General features: G+C 41.1%; 1 protein-coding gene across 1 annotated transcript; it reads left to right on the top strand.

The window, feature by feature from the left end:
* Window positions 1–1,679: 1,679 nt before the first annotated feature.
* LOC127295179 (ubiquitin C-terminal hydrolase 12) lies at window positions 1,680–17,910 on the top strand. The gene is made up of 32 exons (XM_051325081.2): window positions 1,680–1,892; window positions 2,094–2,169; window positions 2,287–2,437; window positions 2,521–2,678; window positions 3,022–3,287; window positions 3,364–3,582; window positions 3,652–3,760; window positions 3,852–3,967; window positions 4,558–4,656; window positions 6,119–6,228; window positions 7,076–7,150; window positions 7,859–7,937; window positions 8,027–8,173; window positions 8,258–8,338; window positions 8,433–8,552; window positions 8,681–8,803; window positions 9,371–9,448; window positions 9,557–9,645; window positions 9,743–9,851; window positions 10,020–10,088; window positions 10,177–10,287; window positions 13,536–13,591; window positions 13,697–13,874; window positions 13,977–14,078; window positions 14,164–14,235; window positions 15,239–15,304; window positions 15,493–15,558; window positions 15,718–15,801; window positions 15,910–16,026; window positions 16,770–16,844; window positions 16,941–17,027; window positions 17,407–17,910. Exons 1-32 carry the CDS (start codon window positions 1,863–1,865, stop codon window positions 17,446–17,448), a joined length of 3,360 nt encoding a protein of 1,119 aa, XP_051181041.1. The 5' UTR covers window positions 1,680–1,862; the 3' UTR covers window positions 17,449–17,910.
* The last annotated feature ends 239 nt before the right edge of the window (window positions 17,911–18,149 follow it).

Below are 18,149 nucleotides of genomic sequence, written 5' to 3' on the forward strand. Positions count from 1 at the left end.
TAACTCGCAGCGTGGAAGCTACGTGGCCGGCGAAGACTGACCGACGGCAGGCTTTTACAGTGCGCGGAAGACGATGCGATGAGGACGACGGTTGGCCTCTCTCGCCGACAAGTTGGGGCCACCAGCTGCGCGGGAAGTTTTCTCGGCGTTTCCCGCGCTATCATTTCGTCCGGAGTCCCCGAGCGCTTCCTGGGGGGCCGAAGATGGGCTGGGCTCCCCGGATGGATGAAAGCTCAAATCCGGACGAAAACGAGGAGCCGAGGACGCGACTGGGCCGTTTTCGTCCATCCGGCTGAAAAAAAGATATCCTAGAGCCTTGTCAGGGAGACGGCTGGAGATGCTTTTACCACGCTGGTTTTATAGTTCACTGCAAAATATTATTGTGGTTCGTCCCGATTTGCCGGTTGTGGCAATTTTGCTGCTCAAAACCGCAAAACGGCAGTTTTGCATGTTGTGCTGCTCTAATTAAGGGCATGTACAATGGTCTAGACGGTGCCTGTCTGTAATTAACATCCATGTCACCTGCAGATGGCCCTAAAGACATGTAATACAGTGGGCTATCGCTTTGGTCGTCTGGAAAGATTCAGCGGTTGCCGATATTTTATTCAGCGATCCAAATTCCCCAAATAAAGAAGAACCAAGCTGGGGAATCAATCAAGCTAGCAGTGAGATTAGAGAGTTAGATCCTGCAACCTGCAAGCATAACTGATGGCCGGATTTGCTTCACGTGACGGCGGCTGCAAGAAGCTCTACGCCCCAGCAAAGTATGAACAGAAGATAAAAAAAAGGGAAGAGACAAAGAGAAGAAAACGAATCCATCAAAACTCTTTGCATGCTGCCATCCAAAGCCAACTTGATTAATCGATCCGTCTTCCCCGACGAGGAGGACGACGACCGACTCTCGTGTCTCCTTTCCAGTACTCCTTCACCTCGGCGGCTCGGCCAGTACCTCGCTCCAAAACATGCCCGCAGGTTGGCGCCGGCCGCTTCCGTCGCGGCAGTCACTACCACCACCTGCAGTCGGTCTCACGCCGGCGAGGTCTGGACTCTGGAGGATTGCTAGAGAATCCATGGAGATGAAAGGAGAAAAAATACCGCATGTACTCGTAACAGACACCCTCCATACAACGCAAAAGATGCCGTCGGTAAGCAGCGACTTTTACGGGATTAGACCGTCTGTATCTTAACAGACAGACTATGCGGTTATTCGTTTTATCTCTCTCACACGTCATTTGATTTCCTACGTGGTACTACCTCCGTTTCAAGGAATAAGGCGCACGCGCATCTCAAGACGAACTTTGACCATAAAAATTGAGCAACAAAATCTTTATTATATTATATGTAATTAGTATTGTTGCATTCGTATTGAAAAGCACTTTTTAATGATATTAATTTCATATAAATAATCTTTATCTATTTGAAGTAATTTTTGGTCAAATAAAAAGCTCGTAAAACGAGGGCGCCTTATTCCCTGAAACGGAGGTAGTATGTGTTATAGACGGCTGACTAGATACCATTGTACATGCCCTAATGACTGAGATGAGATTTGATACTAGCACGGTAAATTAGGTTTGTCCATATCACTAATTTTCCCGTGGCAGTTAGTTTTGCGTGCTTGGCCCGGAGAGACCAAATCACCCTTTCCCTTCCAAAAAACTCGAAGTCCTCCATACCATACTGCAGCCCGTACCTCGCCCGGCGGCCACTCCTCCCCCCACAACCCAACCCCCCATCTGCTCCGCCCCGCCCCGCCGCATCCCCTCCGCCGTCTCCCGCCCCGCCCCGCCCGCGTCGCTGCGGCTGCGGCTGCGTCCGCCGACGCTCACGGTTACGCCGACGCCGACGCCGACGCCGACGCCGACATGACTATCATGACTCCCGCCCCTCTCGAGGTACCGTACGCCCCCATGCAGGGCCCCCCTTATCGCCATTGCCCGATCTCCCCTACCCGCGGCTGTACTTTCCGGTGGTCCCCGCCTTGGGTGTCCAGCGATCGGGTGGTGCTACTCCCCCCCCCCCCCCCCCCCCGCTTCTAGGGTTTTTGCCCCCGCGCCGGATCTAACACCACTTCCCTTGCTTCCCCTAACTCGCAGCAGGAGAACGACGAGATGCTTGTGCCCCACCAGGAGCTACCCGCCGCCGAGCCGGACACTGCCCAGCCCATGGAAGGTATATCCTGTGCTATCTCGGTTGCTTCAGCCTGATGATTCCTAATGTGATTCGGGAATGTGCCGTGCTGGGTTAGATGGTTCCTAATGCGGGGGCGTCTTGTGTCTGTGGTAGCAGTGGTGGCGCAGACGGAAGCGGCCAGCACGGCGGAGAGCCAGCCACCAGAGGACCCGCAGACGTCGCGCTTCACTTGGACAATCGCCAATTTCACCAGGCTCAACGGGAAGAAACACTACTCAGATGTGTTTGTTGTCGGCGGTTTCAAATGGTGAGCCCTTGGCATTTTCACCTACTACACTAGCTGCAGCTACAGAATGTTTTGTCTTGGTAACATTGGTCGCTTTGGTGCAGGCGTGTTCTTATTTTCCCCAAGGGGAATAACGTGGAGCACCTGTCCATGTACTTGGATGTTGCCGACTCGGCCAACCTCCCATATGGTTGGAGCCGCTCTGCTCAATTTAGCTTGGCTATTGTAAACCAGATTGATCAGAAGTTCACCACACGAAAAGGTCAATTCATTCTTCATCATGTCCATGCTCTGCATTATCTGAATTTGCACTTACACCAGAAAGCAACAGATGATTAACTTGAGAGTAAACCGGTGCTTGCGCTATTCTAGTCTCCACTAAACTGCCTAACTGTTGACAGTGTAGTCAAAAACTGCCAGTGCTTGCAAATTCCATGCCACTCCCTTTTCTTTTGTTCCTTCATCTTAATAGCTAATGAAGAAGGATATTTGCACTTGATTTACTGATGCTGAGTATGGCTGCTTGATCTTTCTGTTTTCCAATGTATCAATAAATTTTGTGGGATAAATGCATCGCTAATGCACTATTCTTCTCTGTCCGGCAGATACTCAACATCAATTTAGTGCACGCGAGAGCGATTGGGGTTTCACATCTTTTATGCCGCTGAGTGAGCTATATGATCCAAGTAGAGGTTACCTTGTGAATGATACTGTTGTTGTAGAGGCAGAGGTTGCTGTCCGCAAAATGGTCGACTATTGGACATATGACTCCAAAAAGGAAACAGGTTATGTTGGTCTGAAAAACCAAGGAGCGACCTGTTATATGAACTCTCTTCTACAAACATTGTACCACATACCGTACTTCAGGAAGGTACGGATTAACGCATTATAACATTCTAGGCATTATTGTTATCTGTACTAGCCGATTAACTGAGGCTTTCTCTCAGGCTGTGTATCATATGCCAACCACTGAAAACGACATGCCATCTGGAAGTATTCCCTTGGCGCTGCAAAGCCTTTTCTACAAACTTCAGTACAGTGACAATAGTGTAGCTACTAAAGAGTTGACTAAATCTTTTGGATGGGACACATATGATTCCTTCATGCAGCATGATGTACAAGAGCTCAATAGAGTTCTCTGCGAGAAACTCGAAGATAAGATGAAGGTAACGAGTCTAGTGTAGAGCTGCCTATATGGATCACATGAGCTGCTATTAATTTTGCTTTCTTCCTAGGGAACTGTTGTAGAAGGAACGATCGAGAAATTATTTGAGGGTCACCATATTAATTACATCGAATGTATAAACGTGGACTACAAATCCAACAGGAAGGAGTCCTTTTATGGTACTTAACCACTCATTATCTTGGTACCAGGTTCACATTAGCTGTGTTTCATTCTTTATTGCCGGCATAATGCGGTATTATGACTTTGCAGACCTCCAACTTGATGTTAAAGGTTGTCGTGATGTGTATGCATCGTTCGATAAATATGTTGAAGTTGAGCGTCTCGAGGGCGATAACAAGTATCATGCAGAGAACCATGGTTTACAGGTATACACACCACATACTCTGGTCACCATTAAGTTGTGAAACACAAACTTCAGTTGGTTCCTTTATAAAGATCTTGATTGGAAATTGTGTCATGCGTTTGTTCGGATATAAGAAATCACCATACCATGCACTATCTCTTTTCAGAAATATAGATTACTTGTAGAAATCACACATTTAATCTTCTCTAACTTTATACTAGTATATAAAAAGTTATTTCGATTGGTCACACAGGAATAGTAACAATAATTTTCATAGAGTATATGAAGCAATATTATATTTTATAGATTTTTGCCAACATATTCATATTAAAAGAAGCAGTCAAAATTTCATGTTAAGAAACACTGTCCATGTCGACAAATGTCACCTTTTATGAACAGGGGTGCACCCTCCACTAGTTATTTTCCGCAAGCTTTTTGCCTCTGCTTTTCCCTTTTCTGAAGGATTAAAGTGTTAAGCGCACACCTACCACAGTTAAGCGCTAGGCATTTTGCCTCTGCTCAGCACTTAGGAGCACTTAATTTAACACTGATTTTTTTGTTAATTTGTTTTGGTGTTATCTTGGTGATTTGAATTCAATCTTGATATTTCAGGATGCAAAAAAAGGTGTTCTCTTCCTCGATTTCCCACCTGTTTTGCAACTTCAGCTGAAGCGTTTTGAGTATGATTATATGAGAGACACCATGGTTAAGGTTTGGACTGTCGTACCCTTACACTTACTTTGATTTATTGTTATACTGATATTTATTTATTTATTGAGGCATTTGCCTATCCTTTATAATTATTTATGTAACATATGATGTACGTACTACCTACTGTGCGAAAGGAACATACAGTGTGATTTTGCATTTTTATGGAAATACATGAACCACGAGAATGACCATCTCCATAAACATGTTCTTATCTTGCCATTGAATTACTCTCTATGTATGTTCACCCAATCGCTCTAAGTACTTGGGCTCTACGTCCAGACAGGGTTGCCAATGTGCAGAGTTCAACCTTGAGCTTGGTTGGGTAACTCACATTTATATACATGCATATTAGCATGTCACAAGGTTAAATATGATACAGTGCTTTATTATATATATGTATATCTGAGCCTAACCAGAAATGAGCTCAACCAAGCTGCTCGACCCGTGTGAGTCGATCCCGGAAAGCTCATTGAGGTTGAGTTAATTTAATTCTGCATCCAAATAGTTTGTATGTATGTAAGACAATGAATATGTGGTCCATCAGCTAAAATGGTTGAATCTGTGGTACCCAAGCTCTAGGATATCACCAAACCCAAATTATATGGTAAAACACCGTTTGAGTGGAAAAAAATGACTTGAATTCATGTCAACATTGGGATGGATTGGGGAATATTCTGTTACGGTTGACGTGTCATATTGAAGTGCAGCGGGGTTTTGATGTGGATCATGCATAGTAGAGGAACTGTTTTGTTGCTCAGCTAGTTGAGTTGGTGCAACCATTCTGAATATTGTAAATAGTGGAGGTGTTCGGGCAGGTCAGCGTTTTGATGTGTATAGGATACATGCCCATGATATACTGAACACTCCTGTAGTTTTGTCCAAACATATTTCGTCTGTATGCGGTGAACTTATTCTGAGTTAGCGGCGTGCTCTTGCTGTGCTAGGTAAGCATTTAAATTGCCATTGCAAGAGCTATTTGTAAAGAAAGAAGTCATATATTAATTAATTGGACATGAGATGAACCACAATTGGTGCTGGGACAAATAAGTACTTTCTATTCCGGCAGAGGACACCTCATTTGTGCAATCAAAAGTATGGTAGCTTCAAATTCTATTCATTTTTTGTGAATTTCATCTGCCATTCAACCTGCAGTTCGTCGAATTTCCATCTAGACAAGGTGTGACTAACATATGTAATACTCCCTCTGGTTCAAAATAATTGCCCAAAAATGGATGTATAGTAGTAAGTTGTCACATACATCTGAGAAAATAGTATCACACTTCCTTTCATTTTCCTTGTTAGAGACCTGATTGAGAAGCTAGCACAAATTAAGTTAAAGAACGGATCAATTAAATGTAACTTTGGTGCTCTCGAGTATTGATTCACTTTTTTTGTGGAGATGGAGTCTTGATTCACTTGGTTCTGAGCTTGTCATTTCTGCTATCTATGCCTGCTTGTGCAGATTAATGACCGCTACGAGTTTCCTCTGCAACTTGATCTGGATAGAGATGATGGCAAGTATCTTGCCCCAGATGCAGATAGGAGTATAAGAAACCTTTATACTCTCCACAGGTGATCACTCTTGTTACGTGTAACATTTGTAGGAACTTTGAATTGTTTGTAGTCAAGTAATTTGTCTATTACATGTTCCACAATTGTTCACTATGGTGCTCTCGGAATTCAAGTTACAAGTTACACGTTACTGTAGCACTAATATCTGTTTCTTCTATCTAGATGCTATGCATGGTTACTACAACCTCCATTCCAAATTATAAAAAACTTCTGGCATTTATCTAAGTCACTATGTATATCGACACGTTTTAGTGTGTATGTTCACTCATTTTAGTCCGTATGTACATATTGAAATATCCAAAACATCTTATAGTTCAGAACGTTCCTATGCTATAGTGGACAAAAACTTATAATGCAAACATTTGGTTACATATGATGCAAAAACGTTCCTGAATGATGATTCATAAACCACTGGTCGATTCCTAAGAATCTGCCCACTGAGTGGACTGCTGAGAATTTGTCAGTCCTAAGAAAGCTTACATTTTATTTGAATTTCATGTTTGTTAGTAACGTGTTTGTGCAAGTTTTAGACATTTTTTTTTTAAATTGTTATTGGGCAGTTTTGTGTGTGTGTGTGTGTGTGTGTGTGAAAACTAGGTGGGGTAGTGCTTTGTACAAAGCCAATAATTTAAATTCTGGGAAGACTGAATCTTGTAGACTGCCTTCCTAACTATAAAAGGCCTTAATTATCTTAACAAACTATGGTTTGAATAATACCTAGGATCGAAACAACCCCTTAATTTGTTTATGTAATCCAGTTACTTGCAGGCCAATCTCTTGCGTGTGCCAAGAGTTCCTTGGTATACGAATTTTCCTTCTTACTAACCCTGTTTATTTGCTTTCTCAGTGTTCTTGTTCATAGTGGAGGAGTACATGGTGGCCACTACTATGCGTTCATACGACCAACACTAGCAGATCAATGGTTGTTTCTCTAATGACTTTTTTTTATCTCTTGTACCATAGTTTACTCAAGTAGTTGCTTCTTCTCTTATGCCTGACCACTTGGCGGTACCTGAACATAGATGTGCTTCAAATTACCAACTTCTTTACTAGGATGTGTGGTTGTTAGATGCTTCGCTACCGTCCCCAAGCTAGTATCCAAAGTATCATATGAATTGTTGCATACATATGAGAGTACTTATAATCTTGGTATAGTTTGTAAATTCATGCAAGTATGTGTTAACTGGACCAAATTGCCCCCTTTCCATCTCCCTTATGCGAATTTCATAAGATAGTTGGTTCTGGGTTTTCCTTTTAGCAGTGATGACCCGGCTACCATGAACTTCAATAATTTTCTTTAGAACACATAGTTATCACTTGTTCCAATAGGTTTTTGGTGTATGCAAACACACCCAAATAATTGTTCCTTAAGGGTCAGGGTTAAGTTAGCAGTAAAGTCACTAGTTAAGTGATAGCATGCATCTTTTTTGCCCAAAAGTTCTTTTAACCCTAATCTATAGTCTGTGTCCCCCCTACCAATGCCATAATCCTCTGCACCTGTATGGCCTTCTTTACTTGACAGTTGCCTTGATGTCAATCAAGCTTTACATACGTATTTTTCTGATATCTAAATATTGGCGAACAGTTTCCAATTATTGACAAATTTTGGACATATTATTATGTGTATCAGGTATAAATTTGATGATGAGCGTGTAACAAAAGAAGATACAAAGAAGGCCTTTGAAGAGCAATATGGCGGTGAGGAAGAGGTATGTTCTGTTTCACTTTGAAATTGACCGATAAATGTTTGTTCTTCTCATCATCATTATCACACACCTCTCTCTTTTCAATTAAACAGTTACCTCAAATAAACCCTGGATTCAACAACACTCCATTCAAATTTACGAAGTTTTCGAATGCCTACATGCTTGTATACATTCGTGAGAGCGACAAAGAGAAAATAATGTGTAATGTTGACGAGAAGGACATTGCTGAGCATTTAAGGGTACGTATAGTTTTATTTTTCCCCTTCATTTTGCATGCCACTACTTCGTCTTGGCACATTTGGATGATGAATTGTTATCTGCAGATAAGGTTGAAGAAAGAACAAGAAGAGAAAGAACATAAGAAGAAAGAAAAAGCTGAAGCCCATCTCTATACCATCATAAAGGTCAGGGTCTGCTAATTTTTGATGTTCATCATAGCCTGTATTCTCTTGTTGGCTTCGTTGCTCACGACGCGCGTGTTTGGAAAACTATATCCAGATTGCTCGAGATGAGGATTTGAAGGAGCAAACTGGTAAGGATATATATTTTGATCTGGTGGACCATGAAAAAGTCCGCAGCTTCCGAATACAGAAGCAATTACCATTTAGTACTTTCAAGGTAATATGTCACTGGAATTCTATGCAAGTTGTTATTGGTACTAAAGTTCCAGGGTACTACTTTTTAACGACACATGATCACATGCGTATGTTAATTTATAATCTAACTGCTTAAAACTGTTTTAACAGGAGGAAGTTGCAAAGGAATATGGCATCCCAGTACAGTTTCAGCGATTCTGGTTGTGGGCTAAGAGGCAAAACCATACGTACCGGCCAAATCGCCCATTAACTCCTCATGAAGAAACACAATCCGTAAGTACATCATCAGAAAGTAAAACTGTAACCTGTTGCCCTCTTGTCTCATTCTGATTGGCTTTATGTCCAGTTGACTGTTACTTTTGATCACTGACTAAGATCTACTGTCAATGCTGTATGCTGTGACATACTATGAACTATGAAAGTTTTACAAGAGGAACAACATAAATAATGTCAATTTTTTTGTCATTTCCAAAGACTGACATAACTTCCAAATGTGGCTCTTTTGTTAGCATTTACGACATACCAATCTTGTGTAGAAATACAGCAGTTGGTAGCATGCAGATACTTGGAGAAACCAAGACTTGTATAGTTTGGACTTGAGTGCACCGTTGCCTAGATTTTCTATGAGTGTATTTTGTTATAGGTGCATTTGTAAATTTGGTTTGTAGTAAGCTCATTATTCACAAGAATCATCTCATTACCCCAATCCAGTGTGCTTAATTGTTTGGACAACTCTAGGAAAATTTGTGAACAATGTATAACCCAGTAGTGTTGTTTACCTTTTATGTATGTATGTGGCTATATGCCATGGGTCCAACTACTATGTCTTTTACCGCACAGGTGGGGCAACTGCGGGAGATATCAAACAAGGCACAGAATGCCGAACTGAAGCTGTTTTTGGAAGTGGAATTTGGACTGGTAATGATATGCTGGAATTGTGCTTCCTTCCTTTTATGCATGTTTTTATTTTGTAGTCTGTGTGACTTGGATGCAGGTTGTTTAACTATCATCTAATTATTCATGTAGGATCTGCAGCCTCTCCCTCCTCCTGAGAAGAGCAAGGAAGACATTCTTCTGTTCTTCAAACTCTACAACCCTGAAAAAGAAGTGCTTTGGTACATGCTCTGTTTTAATTGATCTCTTCACCATCCTTTCATATGTATTGCTATAAATTTCCTCACGCTGACATGTTTCATTCTTCATTTGGTGCAGTTTTGTGGGGAGGCTCTTTGTAAAGGCTTTGGGGAAACCTTCAGATATTCTGAGAAAATTAAATGAAATGGCTGGGTTTACACCGGAAGAAGAGATTGAGCTGTATGAGGCAAGAGTTAAATTGATGATTTGATATATTTATACATCCGGTCCACATTCCAAAGCTCCTTAAGTTATCTCTGGTCCACTCAGAATAATCGTTTTAGAGGGTTATCGAGTTCAATGGTGATGATCTCACAAGGTCGATTATACTAAGTGGTTCCATTTTGCCATGCAGGAAATTAAGTTTGAACCAAATGTTATGTGTGAACATATTGACAAGAAACTTACATTCCGTTCTAGTCAGGTTTGTAAATATGTTTTTTCAATTTGAGAATTACATAATTCAAATTAAACCGCTAATTATTAGTTCCCCAAATTTGAAAATATTGTAGCTTGAAGATGGGGACATAGTATGTTTCCAAAAATCACCTAAAGCAGACAGTGATACTCAAGTGCGCTATCCTGATGTCCCTTCATTTTTGGAGTATGTTCATAATAGGCAGGTATAGTACATCGTATCCCCTCGAGTTTAACGCTTTTTGTAGTAGTATATCGTTGTTCTTGTGTTTTTTTTCTGTTTATACAATATTATTGAACATTGTGATGTCGGACAATGCTATTATTATGCTATGTTGGTCATTCCGAGGAAATATGTTATGCTACCTCTGGCTTTCATTTTCTCTTCACTTGGACTAAGATATGGTTTACAGCTTTTTTTTTTCTTCATCTTTGTATGCAACTATGCAATCTAGTTATACCATTGTCAAGGTCCTTTGGGGACAGGGATCATTATAAGACACACAGCTGTTGAACAATGTGTAATTATTATAGTATTATTTTTTTAGCACTTTAGACCATTGCTGTCACAGTGACCTGGTGAGTCCAACCAATGTGAGCGCTGGGGTGCCTCTACCATGATGGAGTTGCCTATGCCCTTTAGTTACGAAGGGGAAGGGGTGTGTAGAAAGAGGCGGTGGTGGTTGCAGAGGTATCTGCGGCATGAAGGTTTTGGTGGGGCAGTGATTTTTTCTAAAAAAATAAATAGAAGTGAAGAGAATAAAGGGATCATGTGGCCCTGTCTACCCGAAGCTAGTGGGAGGTGATTTTTAGGGTTCTCCTAGGTGATTGGGCTGTTCGCAGCTCTGTACTAGTAGGAGATGTCGAGCTGGAGCCTATGTGTGTAGATGTAGCCGATGGAAATGGTAAATCCACTTGTGTCTCTCTCAAACCAAGCAAAGCGAGGCCTCCAGGTAACAGCTGTAGGGACACACAGTTGATGACCTAGTGGTGCCTATGACGAGAAACATGACTGCTCTAGACTTGGCCAGCCTGACCAGTTCTGTCACTGGATGGGGCTTAAGAAATCTTGGCCTGTTGGGTTAGCCTAGCCCGAAAGGTCCATTTCAGGATTCTCGAGCCCGACGCCGCAATATTTTTGAAATTATTTAAAAACGCGTAAAATATGTGAAATTAAAGAAAAATGAATAATATTTTAAAAAAATCGTCCTAGACTTGAACCTTTTGTGGGTGCAACACCTGACCTGGCATCCTGAGCTTTGACCTCGTTTTGTTAAGAAATTGTTAATATGCCATCTCAACATGTTATTCCACCCAGCCCTAGCTGGTTCTACTCAAGGAATATAATTATAATTCTCTCAAATATTCTTGGTCAGTAAGTTATTTTTAAATTAGAAAGTTACCCCTTAGCCCTTAAGAAAATTAGAGATATTATATAATCTGAAGATTTTCCTCGTTTTAGTTCTTTTTTTTGGAGAAAAGATCACTGCATCACATTCATTATGGCCCCATTCGGAACACAGGTTAGGAAAAACATAGGAATAAGAAATATACGGGGATTGAGATGTCATACCTTTCAAATCCCACAGGAACTCAAAACACAGGAAAGATGCAAAGTAACTATTTGGATTGCAGGATAGGAAATGCATAGGAAACTTTTGAATTTCAAACCACTAATAGTTACTTCTTTTCTTGGTGATACGTTTTACTCATAATGAAACTCCTAATTAACAGTATAGAACTCAGGCTGAGCAAGTGTACTACATGGTTTTGAGGCTCAGTTAAAAAGAACACGAACAAAATTGATGAACAACTGTACTATGGGATATTCTGGTTGCTCGGCAGGCAGGGACAGGCCTTTAGGCGGAGATTTTTCTGGCGATGTGTAGAGCAAAATAAAGCAGCAGTATCAGGGGCTCAAAGTTCCAGTCTGCCCAGGAAATTTTCCATTGAGTCGGTCCGGATGTTATTTTTCCTGCGAAACGTGAAGCGCAGGAAGTCTATCCTATAGGAATCCCTTTCCTGTACCTGCGTTCCAAAGGGCTGAAAGGAAAACTTTCCTAAAATTTCCATCCTTTGAAATTCCTGTGTTCCAAACCAGTCTTAAGTCAAAGACATGTACACACGCAGAAGGGACAGGTGGCACCACATAACAGCAAATAGGACGCTGAAAAAAATAAAAATACAACCAGGTCCTTAGGATCTCCTGTGCTGAACTCCAAAACATCGCTTGCTGCGAAAGGCACAGGATGCCTTCGCACAATGGACAGGAAGTGCATCCTGGAGCCACCCTGTAGAGACCTCAGAAATGGGAAGTGGGTCGTCTTCATGTACCATTTCATTAACCAAGAAGAATCCTCCCAATTCCTTATGAAACTCTGTTCCTGATCAGCCATGCTGCACAACCTTATGCCAGGCGATATTTGACATAAATTGCCTTGATATTGTTTGTGGGAAAGGAGATCAGGCTGCAATGCTATTACCTCTTATCTGGTGGCCAAGGGCATTGGCTGTGGTAGAGATATCTGCATTGTCCTTTGCGTTGAATTGGGCTAAATGTGGTCGATCTCAGTCAACTAACTATGTTGTCGGTCCTGGCCACCATGTCACTTTGCCGCATGCTCACTGACTGGTCTCTTGTCATGTTCAAACGGTGGGAGAGGGTCTACTCTTATCCTGGGTGTTGACAAAGGATCAGTTCAGGAGATCGGAAACTTTCAGATTTTAACTTTAAGCTCATTTTTAATATCCAGATCAAGCTAGCCAAAATGAGTTATGATTGTTACAGTATATGTGGAATTGTGGATTGCCTACCTTCTCCATTAGCTCGGACTTTTGGTTGTACTTGTTGGTGCATGAAACATCAGCGCAGAGGTCTTGGGTTCAAGTCTTAGCTTTCTCAATTTAATAAAGAGGTTTGCTCTTGCCTTATTTTTGTCCACGTGTAGGCCTCATCGAGTCACACGTGAGAGGGGGTGTTACTTTATATGTGGACATGCCACCTTTTCTCCATCGGTTCGGACCTTTGGTTATACTGGTTGGCACAGGAAATTTAATAATGATATATTAATCTTACCGCGGTACCAGGTTAGGTTGGGTTAGGAACTTAGAGTTGAGTCATCTAATATTTGTAATGTAGCTCTATGGTTGTGGTCTGTAGCACGGAACCAGATATTTACATAGTAATTCTTCCCAATATATGTCCGTGCATACTATGCTGGAGGAACATAGAATAGGAGTAGTTAATTCGTGCGGACATATGGCTGGCTTTTGCTCCCCCCCACCGTGTATTTCTTGAGTTACTATTCTCCCCGTGCTTGTTTTTTTTGAGGGAAAATGTCATGCATGATGGTATGGACCTGGGCAATATGACTAGTTTATCTGATAGCTTTCTTTTACTGTCAACCTTATCGTATTTTCTGTTTTCCTGAAGTGACCACTGTGTTTACTGCAGGTTGTCCACTTCCGCTCTTTGGAGAAACCCAAGGATGATGATTTTTGTTTGGAATTGTGAGGGATTTTACGAACCCTGTTTGTCCATTCATTCAAATTGTCAGTTAACTCATTATCTCTCATATTCTCATATATATGTTTATTGTTTTTCCATGTGTTTAGGTCAAAGCTTCACACATATGATGATGTTGTTGAGAGAGTTGCCCGTCAACTTGGGTTGGATGATCCAGCGAAAATCCGCCTCACATCCCATAACTGCTATTCACAGCAGCCTAAACCACAACCCATCAGATATCGAGGAGTAGAACATCTATTAGACATGCTTGTCCACTATAATCAGGTTAATCTTTCACTTGCATTTTTTTGCCAATATGAGCGTGATTTTGGCATACCAAATCTGCAAAAGGCATTTCTACTAAAGTTACTTTCCGTTATGATACAGACGTCCGACATCTTGTATTACGAAGTACTGGATATTCCATTGCCTGAATTGCAGTTCCTGAAGACCCTCAAAGTTGCATTCCACCATGCTACAAAGGAGGAGGTTCTTTTCACTGCAAACCATATGGTTATATTTTTATTACCCTTAGCCGCCAAATGAACATTCTAATGAGATATTCTTTGTCTAGGTTGTCATTCACAGCATCAGGCTTCCTAAGAATAGCACCATTGCTGATGTGATTAATGACTTGAAAACTAAGGTTATACTCAGTCATTTCTTGAGTTCTACTATTGCAACGTAGATACGCCAATGCACTTTTCTTGGATATATACACAAGTAGTCTTTCATAGTGCATATCTAACCTCTTGAGAGATAGGTGACATCGAGAGATCACAGACATCCGTCATCGCAGGCGGGTTATAGGAAAAACTTAATTTAAGCAGCTGCATTGTTATTCCCTATTCAATTTGGTAGCTAGATGTGTAAAGACCTCTACACATGTACCTTTCGTAGATGTGTCTGTTAAGGCAAGTCTGTTCATACTTGCTTTCATCCCTCCAGCACATGGTCACACTATTGGATTTCCAGCTTCTAGCTTACACCTTGCCACAGTAGCTTTTTATTTTTACCACCATTGCCATCTAGGTTATGCAGCTATGAAGTGAAGTGTTGAAGCAGCACAATGTTGTGGAGGAACAGCTCCACCGTGTTGCTACAACGTGGACAGCACAATTGTTGAAGGAACCGCTTCAACGTGCTGTGCTAGATATCGCTCTAGGGGCGTAGGCTAGATATCGCTCTAGGGGCGGGGCTGTCAAGAGTTCAATCCAAAACTCTCAACACACAAGATCTAGTCCAAGATCTTAAGACAGAACACAAGGTTCCATTTATTTGATAAATAGGGGTACATAGTCCGATTACATAGGTAGAGGTTGGACCTCTATTTATAGGCTGCATGAGCCTTCACTACTTAACTCTACTTACAACTAGAGTGTTCTAGAGAACACTACATAAGCTAGGGAAAGAACTACAAATATCCTAGTTACAACTTATACTAGAATACTCTGGAAACCACTACAACACACATAACTAGAGGACCATATTACCTAGAATATAGTAGAAGTGTGTAGAAGCTAGTACTAGATCTTACTTATGTTTTATTTTTATTTTATTTTATATACTGTCCCTCATCAAGTGTTGTCTTTCTGTCTGTGGTTTGTTCATTAAGAATCATTTTTAAATCTTTCTACCGCTAATCGCAGGTTGATCTATCCAGTCCCAGTGCTGAACTACGCGTACTAGAGGTCTTCTACCACAAGATTTATAAGGTACTTGCGCATTTGAATGCAATATTGTTAGAGGCTTCTATTACATGAATTTTGGGAGAAAGAATTTTACTATTATTGAGGTTCCTTTAGTGATTAGTAAGTGGTAAAATCTTTGAACTACTAATGAATAACCTTATAGGCTTCATGAGTTAAATATCATTATTTACTCACTATTTATATTTTCCTAGATCTTTCCACTCCATGAGAAGATAGAGAATATAAATGATCAGTACTGGACGTTACGTGCTGAGGAGGTATGTAATGATATTATCTGTTGTAGTTCCGTTTGAGCTTTCCCAAGAGACTTTTCCTTCCCTTGATTTCTTTCTTGTATGTATATTTTCTTGTACCTGCTGTCATGAAATGTATGTGCTTGTTTTAGACCTCATATCTGTTTCCACCAATTATCACAGGTTCCAGAAGAGGAGAAAAATCTCGGTCCACATGATCGCTTAATTCATGTTTATCACTTTGCCAAAGATCCTGTTCAGAATCAAGTATTGCACTCTCACATGATCTCGATTCTTGTCTAAACTTAGTTTTATTTGACAATATCTGTCTATGATATGCTTATCCAATTTGTTGACACTTGTTGTGACCAACAGCAGATTCAGAACTTTGGAGATCCTTTTTTTCTTGCTATCCGTGAAGGTGAGACTTTAGCGGAAGTCAAGGGGCGCATACAGAGAAAACTGCAAGTCTCTGATGAGGAATTCTCCAAGGTGATCTTAATATTTTCTTTAATAGATGGGATCATAGAACTACTTTTTTTCCCCATACTGATTTAGTTTTAATCTTGTAATTATGCTGATTTTTTAAATCAGATGCAAATGTTAGTACCAGCACCAATTTTGTAGTCAATTTGGTGTGCTCTAGTCTCAAATTTTGTTACTCCAGTAATTTCTCAAAAGAAATAAAAAAGACATTGTTATCATAAACTGTTTAGTAGTGATGCAATATAGTAGTATATCTTATAGAAGAGCTCTTTTGAGCTCACATATGTTGGCTAATGATAAAAATACAAAACACAGTGATTCATTTGCAGATCTTGATTTTTTTCCAGACAAGGTTTTTTGAAAGTTAGTTTTTTCCAGGTTTTTTTTAATGTTTCATGCCTGTTTTGTTTTTATCCTTGTTCCTTTTGTGTCTTTGTTTCCCCGTACCCCGCGCAAAGCGGGAGCTTCGTACACCGGGCTGCGTATGAAGACCCCAAGGTGGGTCTGACCCTTCCCTGGAGACAGCCTCTTGCAAATTGCAAGGAAAGGCTGCGTACAAAGACCCCAAGGTGGGTCCGACCCTTCCCCGGACCCCGTGTAAAGCGGGAGCTTCTTGCACCGGGCTGCCCTTTTTTTTCATGCCTGTTTTGTTGGTATCCTTGTTTCCTTCTTTCTTTTTTACCTTGGGTTGCACTGCATTGTGGTTGAGTTAACAAAAGCTAATATACTTATTATGCTTGTGTGATCAGTGGAAATTTGCATTCATATCTATGAACCGGCCAGACTATCTACAAGATTCTGATGTTGTATCTGCTCGTTTCCAGGTAAATGTTTGTTTTTGCCTGCATGCATTTTTACATTATTGCCGATTCATCTTATTTCGATGGTTTCTGACTTATTTTCTCTTGTGGTGTCTACAGAGGAGGGATGTCTATGGAGCTTGGGAACAGTATCTTGGGTTGGAGCACACTGACACTGCACCAAAGAGGGCTTATACAGCAAATCAGGTATGCAGTTATTTTGCCGGGAAGTGAAATTTTGGCTACTTTGGATGCCCATGTTTTTACCTTAGTCATGCTTTCGTGTAGCTATGCTGTAGCCATAATTTGTTGTCTTTGTACCAGAGCTTTCCTTGCTATTAGAGGATTTTGTACAAGCCTGGCATTTTTGTTGAAGATGGTCTTAAAATCGTAGCTATCACTCCTGCTTTGGCATATATATGCTAAATACCTACTGTGTGTTTTTGGTACCAGAGCTTCCTTGTTATAGCTGGATTTTGTGCAAGCTTTAAAATATTTTAAACAATCTTCGGTTCCGCCTGACTTTCCGATTGCATAGTTTACAAGGACATGTATCTTAATGTCTTCTGGTTTTATCTACCTGCAGAATCGTCACACACATGAGAAGCCTGTGAGAATTTACAATTGAGATGTCTTGCAACTTTGCTGGTCCCCTGATGAAGGCATCGATCTGAAAGTGGGGAAGGACTGGTGGTGCAAGGGGAATAGACTGCAACAGGGGGAAACAGCACTGTCTGGGCCATATGAGTGCCATGGCATATCCATCGGTTGCCACAGCTTGCTCTCGATGCATTCCCATGACGGGGTTTTCAATGTTTATCATCCTGCCTTTCAGGCAAGGTTGCATGCATATTTAGTTTACGTAAATTGGCTGTAAAGGCCACCCTCCTAGGGTAGATGCTGCTTCATTTTGAAAGCAAAGTTGAGTACATAAGATTTTTGGTAGGGGGCTTGTATACAACAAGGGTATAGTTGTGTGACTTGATATTGTTGTAAGCTGGTAAAATGGAGAGACCGTAATGGTTTTGATGTTGGTTTCAGTCCTTATATTAGAAAACATGATCAATAATTATTACTGCAGCCGGTGAAATCTGGATTTCCATGATACAAGTGTGGGCATCGATTTGGTACTGAAAATCCCTTTGCTGTGTTGTCTTTGGGAGACAAGTACCTTCCGATTCTTCAGAAGGTTGACGCATTTTAGTCAAGAGCTTCGAGATTTGTGCCGCTGCTGCCCTTTTTCATTGAAAATATTCTACCATACATGAAATTCATTCATTGAAGCTGCTGCAGTCCATTCTTGTCCTCGTTCTTGTGCGCCAGCCGCTG

Source organism: Lolium perenne, chromosome 4, assembly GCF_019359855.2.
Source record: "Lolium perenne isolate Kyuss_39 chromosome 4, Kyuss_2.0, whole genome shotgun sequence".
Lineage (NCBI taxonomy): Eukaryota > Viridiplantae > Streptophyta > Magnoliopsida > Poales > Poaceae > Lolium > Lolium perenne.

Coding starts and splice junctions, on each gene's coding strand:
- LOC127295179 (XM_051325081.2), top strand. CDS start 1,863: ATGACTATCATGACTCCCGCCCCTCTCGAG. Junction 13,592..13,696: donor GATGATTTTTGTTTGGAATT/GTGAGGGATTTT, acceptor CCATGTGTTTAG/GTCAAAGCTTCACACATATG. Junction 16,845..16,940: donor TTGTATCTGCTCGTTTCCAG/GTAAATGTTTGT, acceptor TGGTGTCTACAG/AGGAGGGATGTCTATGGAGC.